At 36.6% G+C, this 10855-nt stretch overlaps 1 protein-coding gene across 1 annotated transcript; it reads right to left on the bottom strand.

Moving 5' to 3' along the window:
* Positions 1 to 8296: 8296 nt before the first annotated feature.
* LOC107733331 (GPI-anchored CFEM domain protein A-like) lies at positions 8297 to 10489 on the bottom strand. Its single transcript, XM_016544905.1, has 4 exons — positions 10217 to 10489; positions 9849 to 9980; positions 9026 to 9349; positions 8297 to 8460 (listed from the first exon to the last, which is right to left on the bottom strand). The coding sequence occupies exons 1-4, from the start codon at positions 10308 to 10310 to the stop codon at positions 8297 to 8299; spliced, it is 714 nt and encodes a 237-aa protein (XP_016400391.1). The 5' UTR covers positions 10311 to 10489.
* Positions 10490 to 10855: the final 366 nt, after the last annotated feature.

Raw genomic sequence — 10855 nt, 5'->3', positions numbered from 1 at the left:
GCTTCCAAATTATTGGTTGAGAGCGTGCTGACCTATAATTTAATCTCCTGGTATGGGCACCTTACCTGCGAGCAGAAAAATAACCTGGCAAGGGTCACTAATATAGCCAGCAAAATCATCGGCAGACCACCGAGTAATTTAGGTGAGGTGTACACTTCAAGATGTGTTGGAAAAATCAGAGTGTACTCTAAAAGACTCTACTCATCCTTTGTATGACCAGTTTGTTCTATTGGCCTCTGGGAGATGATTTTTAATGCCTAGAGCAAAGAGAAATATATGCAAAAGATCATTTGTACCTGCTGCGGTTGGATTTATTCATCAAAAGGTAATATGATTTTGTATGGTGGTTTTTATTTGTGTTATGTGGCATGTGTTTGTGTCTGGTATTGCTGGTGTGGTCAAAGAAAAATTTCAACCATGTTTGATAATAAAGATGTATTGTATTGTATTGTACAGGTAAAAATAACAAGCCATGATGAGTCATTATTCGTAGTCTGAATCAGCAATGAATCACAGCCTTCTGTATCTATCTATCTATCTATCTATCTATCTGTCTATCTGTCTGTCTGTCTGTCTGTCTGTCTATCTAGAAAATTAATTGGGCATAATGACTTGAAACTGCCATAGAATCAGAATCATGCTTTGAATAACATGGAGAACAGGTCTGATATAGATGATCGACATGGCATAAAGATAAAGACAAGTAACATTTTAAAGATAGGCATTTTGTTGTTCTGCATTGTGATTGTATCTGATATGAGTTGTTTTCTTTGTTGTTTTTTGTTGCGTCTAATTTTGGAAATGGTGAACGCCATGTTTTTATGTGTGCATTTGTTTCAGTGTTGCTATTGTAACATTTATTTAAAAAAATAAATTTTCATTAAGTTAAAGCTTTTTAAAAAAAAATCTACATTCCGATAGAATCTAGATAGATTTTTTTTTAAATTTAAAAATACTGCCTTGGCAACTAACTGCAATAAAATAAGTACTAAAATCACTACTGAAATAAAAAATTAAAACTAAATATAAATATTTGTTATTAAAACCATTAGAAAATACTTTTCATTAATTGAATTTAAGCTGAAATAAAATATAAATATTATATATATTTATAGATATATTTGTAGAATATATTTATAAATGTTGCCTTGGCAAATAACTGAAATAAAACAAGTTGAAGTACTAAAATCACTAAAACTGAAATCAAAATAAATTAAAGCCAAATACAAATACTTTTAATAAAAATACAAATGCACATAACAAAATTACTTAAACCTAAACTAAAATTAAAATAAAAGCTGGAAATAAATAAGAATAAAAGCAAATTCAAAATATTAATGAATACTATAATAGTGTATGCATATAATACTAAAATAACAATGTGTTTTTCCAGCTCTGCATGATATCATTATATTGTGCATTACATTGTGTTTTTATTAGGCAATTATTTCACCACTATACCTTGACTTTCAGCCATGATGTTTTTGTGTTATCTTTGTATTCTGCCAACAGTAATAATAACTCACTTTTATGAGGGGGTATTATTTAATTTGACCTTGCTTTATAATACTCTTCCTTCTCAAATGGATTTGTTTGGCATCACTGAAGCTTAACTGCTGTTTGTTTAATAGGTTTCCCTGTAGCAGTCAAGATGACACACAGCGTCTGGCCAGGCTTGTGCGTGTATGAGTGAGAGAGATTTCCAGTCTTCCTCGAGATCATTCTGCTTCTCAGCCTTTTGGCAGATGCTTCAGCCTGAATGACTTTCTAGTGCACTAATTGCAGGGAATATAATTATGGAGCAAACTGTAGTTAAGTACTTAACTGTGGGGCTCAGTCATGACAAAGTATTGCAGCCATCTCAGTAACTCTAGTTTATGGGTGAATGCAACACCTTTGTGTTTGTGACCCAGATGCTAAATCACTGCAAAATATTCAGCTTTCTGAAGTCATAGATTTAAGTGATTAATGACTTTTTGGGATAGTCTGGCACAAAGTGTCTTAAAGATGCAGGCTTGAATGTACAGTTTGTTGTTTTGAGTTCATCGAGATACCATTAGATTTTTTTTATGTTTTGAATGATTTATGTTTTAGTTTTAATGATTTTGGAACATCAAAGAAATGAAAATGAGAATTGAAAATCCTTGGCAACTAGATGGGGAACTCCAAAGAGAAAGGAAAACTTGAAATCGCATCATATGACCCCTTTAAGTAACAAAAAATTATTATATCTGATTTGGTACTGTCATACATCATACTATTTAGCACTTTTTTGTCCTTTTTGGAGCTTTTGTTGTATAGGAAATGACATACTAAGCATCTTTAGTTAGCCACATAAGAAAGGAACTCATCAAGTTTGGAACGGATGAGAAAATGAGCAAATTCACCTTTAAGGAGCTTATTTTAAGGTCTCCGTAATTAATTATAATTAAGCGTTCAGAATCTCAATAGCATTCAGGGTTTACCAAGCGTGATTGTGCATGTCTCAGACAGCTTCATCATCTCACTGTCTGGAGTGTAAACATCTCCCGCATACCACTGCCTGCTGGGACGAAATATCAAAGAAACGCAGACTGACAGGACGGAGGGACCGAGAGCTAATCTAAGCGTTAACTGGAGATCTGAGAATATGACGTCTCAGCAGAAAGGAGGTCATTAGGAATCAGCATCTGTGGATGAGGCTCTTTTAACCTGCTTCAGCATCATGCTGACCTTCAGCGGCACTGATTTCATCTTTGCTGAGTTTATATAGCAGGTTTAGCTCATAGTTCATGGATTTGCTTTTATGGGATTCGCTTTATAGTTGATATTTAAAAATTGCTTTCATCCAAGGCGACTTGCTAATTTCAGGGACGGACCTCTTGCAGCGACCTGAGGTTAAGTGCTTTGCTCAAGGGCACCGGCGGCTGTTATCTTGATTACTCCGGTTTCTAGGTCACCCCAGTTTGTGATTAACATTGCAACTTTTGTGTTAACAAAAAACAAGCAGTGTTGTATGCACACTAAATAAAGATCTAGACTAAAAAGGTCTGGAAAAGATGCATTATTTAAAATTTTGCATTGTGAACAAAAGCCAGCAAGAAAACGTTTAGCACATGACTTTCTTCAGATGACTGAAGTATTTTATTTTGCAGGAATCCTAACCTGATGGGTTCTTAAAGATTGCTTGTTAAAGTAGGTTTTAGATTATTATTATTATTTTTGTAATTGCAATTATTATAATAGTAATTTCTGTACAACAAAAAAATTGATTTGTACATTTCTTTGGAAAAAAACGTGAGTGGTGCTTGCATCGGAAAAATGTGTCATTGCTATGCAGTTGCTAGGGTTTTCTGTGTGGTTGTTAGGACTTTGCTAGGGGGTTTTGGGTGGATGGTTACTGGCAAAAGTCTCTATTTTTTATCATTTGTTTATTTTGCATATAGATTTTTTTGTATCGGTGTTACTTTAGTGTCATTGAGATACTATTGTAATTTTTATTTGAATAATTTCACATTTTTATTTAATTTATTAGAATTTTTACATTTTATTGGATATCATTTTAATTTAATAATTTTAATAATTTTATTTGATCTATTTTTTTATGAGGTTTTATATTGTAATTATTAAATACAATTATTTTTAATTAGCTGAAATAAAATACGTTTTTGATATATTATTTTAAAGGTGACATATTATGCCCCTTTTTACAATATGTAATATAAGTCTCTGGTGTCCCCAGAATGTGTCTGTGAAGTTTCAGCTCAAAATACTCCACAGATCATTTATTATATCATTTTGAAAATGCCTAATATTAAAAATGCAAAACACACCTGATGCAAATTCTTTGCTCTTCATTTTCTATAAGCAGAGTTAACAGACCCTGTTGTATTTTCTTGTAATTTATTAAAAGAAGGTACACCGCCATCTTGTGCCGACTAAACTGACTTGAACGCACCTTGTCAACTCGTAAGTACGAACGTCCCAGGAGGACTTGAACGCAGCATTAGGCCTACCTAAACAAAGTGATTGGGTTAATCTTTTTCACGTTTCCTTGGTTGGTAGATGCACCAGGGACCTGATTATAGCACTTAAAACCTGGAAAAGTCAGATTTTCATGATATGTCACCTTTAAGTCATTTTTATGGTTTTATTTTTAGTTAACTATAATAACCCTGGTGCAAAGTACAGTGCTCTAATCCCTCAATAAATGTCAATCTGTGGGATTTTATGATCTGTTTTATAGTCTACCAGATGAAAATCAGTCTGATTTCCTATTAAAGTTGCAGCACATTACAAGCGAATGTATTTCAATCAAAAAATTACACAATTCACCTTTAAGCTACACCTTAATCTGCTTCATTAAAATGTAACAGAATGGATGACGTGCTCATTAGGGATTCATCTGACTGTCCTCTTCTCCATCAGCATGTTTAATGCACACACAGACTCACATCGTAACCACTTGATCTGGTAAATGACTCCCTGTAGGAGTGCTGGATTATATAGTTATCGCTGCAGAAAATTCCCAGTCTTAACCTGTGCTTTGCTCTGACAACCTCTATCAAGAGTCAGCGTATAATCAGCTGTTTCAACTAAACCGCACTTCTTACTTCAACCTGAATTACATGGTCTGTCACAATAGTCATAAAGATGGCAGGTGGGGAGTAATATACCTCCCAATTAAGAGAAAGCATCAGTGATATAGTGTAATCCTCGTACACTATAAAAAAAAACTGCAATTGTTACCTTAAAGGAATAGTTCAGCCGAAAATGAACATATGCTGAAAATGTCCTCACCCTCAGGCAATCCAAGATGTAGATGAGTTTGTTTCTTCATCATATTTGGAGAAATGTAGCATTCCATCACTTGCTCACCAATGGATGCTCTGCAGTGAATGGGTGCCGTCAGAATGAGAGTCCAAACAGCTGATAAAAACATCACAATAATCCACAAGTAATCCACACCGCTCCAGTCCATCAGTTAATGTCTTGTCAAGAGAAAAGCTGCGCGTTTGTAAGAAACAAATCCATCATAAAGACTTTTTCATTGGAGGAAGCATTATTATGGATTGTAGACTTATATTTTTGCCAGAAGTGACAGTTTAAAGTTAAAACTTCTTAATGATGGTTTTGTTTCGCACAAACATGCAGCTTTTATATTCACAAGTCATTAATTGATGGACTGGAGTGGTGTGGATTACTTTTGCAGCTGTTTGGACTCTCATTTTTGCTTGTACTCAGGGTTAGTCATTTGAACAAACCTCTAAACCCAAGTATGAAACTTTGGTACGTAACTCATCCCACTACTACAGACGTGAAGGATTCCACAGCTTGTTGAGGAGAGGTGTGCTGTTACTTTAGTAAGAAATTAGATGTGCAATTCCTGCCTGCAGAACGATAGGTTATAAAATCCATAAACTGCAGAACTACAGTTTTAATTTAAAGAGTTCCCATGATGCAACCTGGGGTTAAGTGCTTTATTCAAGGACGTGGTATTGAAAGAGGCAGCCAGTACTTATCCATTTCATGAGGTTTGAATCTGTGAACGTTTCATTAATATCACGTAACCACTAGCACATTTTTAATGATTTTTCATTGAATGTGCTTGCTTTGTACAATATGAGGATTTTTTTTTTCTTTTTTTTGGTTTAGTCTGAGGATTCATGCTCTAAGAGTATTATGCATTATGTATTTTGTCTGAACATTTGGAAAAATGCCATTGGTATCCACTGATTTCTTTCCTCAGTTTGTTGAACACTTGAAGTCCTTTTAAAGCCATTAACGTTTTGCCTGGAGACCTACTTTGGTCATAAATAGTCTGAATAAACATCTCATCTGCTACATATAATACCATTTAAAAAATCATATTATTATTAACATGTACATATACAAATTTTACTATGGGGATTTTATATATGTTATAAACTTATATCTTCATCTACCTAGAGAATGTACGTATGTGAAAATAATATTTTTTATATTTCACCTTATAGTTAACATATTGCAATATCACTCTTAGTAAAGTAGCAGCAGACCTTTCTTTGATAAGTCACAATCTGAGGAATCATTCAGGACAAGGAATGTTTAATCCATAGTTTCAGGCTTTTCTTCAGATCACTAACCCAAAGTTTGAGCAACAGCTGTAGCCTTGCCTCTTCCTCCACAGGAGAAAATTAGAGCAACAGAGCTATAGAAATGCATTGAGAGCTCCAGTCGAGCTCTGAGGCTTTGATGATGTCTCTGTACTCGGTGATGTAGTGCTGCTTCACTCGTCCATAGAGTCACTGAAGTATCTTTATGTTCCTCAGAGGCTGATGCAGCTCCTGCGCTGCGGGATGCAGCAGTTAGGTTATTATAGTTTGATTTATTCTGAGAATTGAGATGCTCTGCATGTACAGCAGCAGAAATGCGCCACCAGAAGCATCTAATTAGAGCGGCAAAGCTTGTGCGTTTTGTTGTCTGATGGCTAGTGTAAATGAGCACATGGGATAGAGATAGTTACAAATGCACCGGACTCTCATTAGAGCAATGTTTGTCAGCAGGTTTCGCACTGATGTCTAATATATTCTTCTCCATTGAATTTTCTTGAATGGACAGACACAGATGCTGCATTAATTTACTGTATTATCTACTGCCTTGATTTTAGAAGCACAATTAAAAGAACCAAAGACTTAAACTACTTCAGTCTGTGTGCATTGAATTTATTTAATACACGAGTTTCACAATTTGAGTTGAATTACTGAAATAAATGAACTTTTCCACGACATTCTAATTTATTGAGATGCACCTGTAGTTGCCTAAAACAATTAAATCATTTATTAACATATCATTTATTCTATTCTAAATAGTTATTTTACTGTTGTAAAGTCTGTCATTTTACTGGAAGATCAAAACAAATATGAGGTCAGAAATTTTTGGTAACACTTTACTCAAAGCTTTTAATACATTATAAAAATTTTGAACCCATTAATTATGCCTTATAATGTATTGTATGATCTCATGAATAATTGTAACCACATTTATAAAACTTCACAATACTTATCTATTCATTGTTACACTTTTAGAAAGTATATTTCAATAAAACAGATGACAGACAACCAACAAGGAGTCTGCAAATATTATAATGCATTTTAACTTTGGCTACAATTATTTATGAAAAAATATAATGCATTATAATCCTTTATAATGCATTATACGTAAAAGCTTTAAGTAAAGTTTTACCAATTAAAAAAAGACATGCATGGATGAATTGTTAACAATAAGATCAATAACATACAATTAGAAAATATATAGGGTAAATTTTAATTTCATGACTGCTTTAAGAAAGTAAATGTTGATTTCATGTTGATTCTTGAGTCATTTGATGAGACATCATGCTTATCAAGAGTTTTTAAAAAGAAAAAAACAATATATATATATTTATAATTCAAGTGCATTGTAGAGAACTATTGACCTATCGGTAAGCAGCGCCCCCCTTAGTTGCTATTGCTAACTCGGACAAACAAACGGAGTTGCTAACTGTCTTACGATGGCAGCTGTCAGTGTGAAAACCTCGTCCCAATATGTTTTTGATCAAATTTGGACACAGAAGGACCACCATTCAAATGGGACTTAAATATGCCATGGAGGGATATCTAAAATATCTTAGAATAAATATGGTGGGTAACGAGATTAATTTGGAAGCGAGGGTCTACAGATCACAAGCAGGAGAAGCCTCATGTTACGGTCGTCACGATCGCAGATGACAACATCCAGGATTCATGTACAGCCTGTTAAGATTAAATTAATCTACATTTAACTAGTTGAATATGGAGAGGCAATGAAATGTAGACCTTGTTTATGTACACTGTACACAAGGTGAGAGGAGTTAGCCATTTAAGTTGGTACATTAGCATGAACACACTAGCCTAACTTTAACGTTAGCTAGTTTTAGCCAGAGCTACCTTGCAGCACAAGATGACATTAACATTCTGATTGAGCAGATGAAAATTTTTACTTAATGGGAGTATATGACAGCCAGAAAATGAACGTTTTCGTCTTCATTGGGATTGGGGTTGGGGTTGAATGCTTAGGTATAATTTGCTCCGTTTTGTTTGGGTTTAGGAAATTTAATAAAATAAATTCCATTGCCCATCCTCTCAGGATACAATCAGTGTTATAAGTAACCTACCCCAGGCACATCGTTTTTCCATTTTTGTAGCATAAACAAAACAAATAAAACCGATGAAAGCTTCGGATCTTCGAGTGTCTCTATGGCGCTGAAACCTAAAGATGTCCGGTTTCCGGTCCCCGTGCAGCTGCTAGTCAACGGCCATCATCTCATCTGCGCTCGAAGGGAGGAGCTTGCCGATAGGTTAGTTCCGTCCCGAACTGCAAGCTGAAACTCTTGCCGATCGCTCCACGCTGCTCCGCATGAAGTTGAACACACTGCCGTTCCCAGCATGAGATCCGTGAGACCCAGATCTCGGCATTTATAGGCTTATAATAAATTTAAAAAATATTAAATTAAATAAGTTTAAGCAACAATTAAAAGGTAAATAAAACGGTAAATATCAAGATTTCAAAAACAATAAGTTAAAGTTAAACAGGATTTAAAAAAAAAAAAGAGTAAATAAAAAGTTAAATATTAAAAAAAAAAAAAAAAAAAAGTTAAATAATAAGTCAAAGATAATCGACTTTCTCATCGGAGCTGATCAGCGGTCTAACAGTTCTCGTCAATGTCAAAATGACAGAGATGGTCCATCAAATCTATGATACAGTACATAAAATTGTGCAACGTTAAGTTGTACTTAAAAAAAAAAAAAAAAAAAAAAAAAGTATCTTAAGGTTATTTCTAGCATTTGGTGCCACTTGAGTCCATGATGTAATGTGGTATATTTGGCGTAAAAATGGGCTAATACGTTACTAAATTACCAGGTCTCATGGAGAGGAACTTACAGCACTAATGCCAGAAAGCAGTTATGTGAGAAAACAGCCAAATTATACCAAAAAAAACACCAATTCTTCAATCGACCGCTTCCCTGGCCATGGCCGCTGCCCTGACCGCTTCCCTGGCCATGGCCGCTGCCCTGACCGCTTCCCTGGCCATGGCCGCTGCCCTGACCGCTTCCCTGGCCATGGCCGCTGCCCTGACCGCTTCCCTGACCCTGGCCATAACCGCTTCCCTGGCCGCTGCTCTGACCCTGGCCGCTGCCCTGGAAGCTTCCCTGGCATCTTGCCTGACCTATTCCCTGACCACGTGGTTCACTGCATGCAAAGCCACCAGTGGTTGGGCAACATTTCTGTGTGGCAGGACACTGGAAATCATGGAAACAGCTTTCAGCACACAGTGGAATCATCTCCGGTATGGGACAGTGACCCGGCTTCACTGCGTGGACAAAAGGTAGTCAGCTTTAGTTTGTGCATATATAGACCGTATGCCACTTCAATATACAGCACGAAACACTCAAAGCATGAAAGCAAGTTTTACCTACAGAGTGAACTATATTCTAGGTCAGTGGTTCCCAAACCTGTCTTGGAGGCCCCCCTGCCCTGCACCTTTTGTACGTCTACCTTATCTAACACCTGATTGCACTCATCAGCTCGTTAGTAGAGACTGCAAGAACTAAATTGGGAGTGTCTTATTAGGGAGACATACAAAATGTGCAAGGGGTCTTCCAGGACAGGTTTGGGAACCACCATTCTAGGCATTATTCCTCTATTTTGTAAAGCCATCCTGTGCTTAAAACTATCCTAAGGGATGAATTCAAACCTACTTTAGACGAGAACAGCAAAAAGGCAAAGTATCTTAAAACCTACATTGAATTCAGTGTTACTCTTGTTTTTTTTTTTTGGACCCTTAGTGTCCATTATTAACTGGAACTCACTGAAAACAGGCAGCACGCAAACAGGCCCAGAGTCAAATCGACAGCATTTGTGTCCTCCAGGGCAGTCTTCATCAGAAGCACATCCTCGACGGGACGGCACGACCGTCAGCCTCTCCGGACACAAACCGTCCACTAGAGGATTCAAGAGGATCATTAGTGGAGGCCAGGGAGTGCGGTTTCACCATTTGTAAATCAGGGGTTCTGCAATGGGTCTCAAACCCAAATTTTACATATTTGTCTGCTTCAAATCAAAAGGGTTTTAAAACCTACTACTCATTCCTAAACTGTGTTAATTACTTTCGAAGACTGAGAGTCACTTATTTCCGCATTTCTTCAGGCTGTGTAATGAAGTCAACAGATATTCTCACCTGTGGCTCGCCTTTGAATAGCGTGAGTTATGCTCAAGTATCCGAACAGACACGATAAAACCGCGATCAACGAGAAATATGCTCGAGCTGTCATCCTCCCGACCTGCGATCTCACAACGAGGTCTGCTGGAAAATGCGCTGAATTGGTGCGTCAGGAGGAACGGACAGTGAAGCGCACAAAACTAAAACGAATACGTGCTGTTGCAATATCAACCTTTGTAAAATGGGGTTTTAAAGATCCAAGGAGATCAGGTCAATTCCAACCCTGATCAAACTCACCTGCTTGGAGTTTTCTAGTAATCTGGAATGCCTTGATTAGCTTGTTCAGGTGTGTTTAGTTGGGGTGGGATGAGCTGAATGCTGCGTTCACGCCATGTCATAATAATTAAGGTAGCCTAATTACGAGAGGATTGTGCGTTTCTATGGCAACACTATCAACTGCAAAATGAATCTGAAGTGGTCAGGTGGTGGTACCAATAGGTGTGTTCGACTTCATGCTGCGCAGACCGAAGCAGTGCGTGCCGGTTCTTCTTCTTGTTCTTTTTTTTTATTAACCAGAACAAAATATACTCGCAAACTTCCCTCCGTCTCGTTTACTCAGATGTACGTCATTGATTACGTTGCATGAGTGCCCACTTC

This window comes from Sinocyclocheilus rhinocerous, unplaced genomic scaffold (assembly GCF_001515625.1).
Source record: "Sinocyclocheilus rhinocerous isolate Xijiao unplaced genomic scaffold, SAMN03320098_v1.1 scaffold790, whole genome shotgun sequence".
Classification (NCBI taxonomy): Eukaryota; Metazoa; Chordata; class Actinopteri; order Cypriniformes; family Cyprinidae; genus Sinocyclocheilus; species Sinocyclocheilus rhinocerous.
Note: the sequence above shows the minus strand (reverse complement) of the source record. Positions and strands in the feature narration are given on the sequence as shown.

Excerpts from the sequence above, each read along its gene's own strand:
- LOC107733331 (XM_016544905.1), bottom strand. The coding sequence starts at position 10,310 with ATGACAGCTCGAGCATATTTCTCGTTGATCGCGGTTTTATCGTGTCTG. Across the intron at positions 9,981-10,216 it reads TATTCAAAGGCGAGCCACAG|TGGACGGTTTGTGTCCGGAG; the intron begins GTGAGAATATCT and ends TGAATCCTCTAG. Across the intron at positions 9,350-9,848 it reads TTGCGTGCTGCCTGTTTTCA|TGAAGCCGGGTCACTGTCCC; the intron begins GTGAGTTCCAGT and ends TTGTCCACGCAG.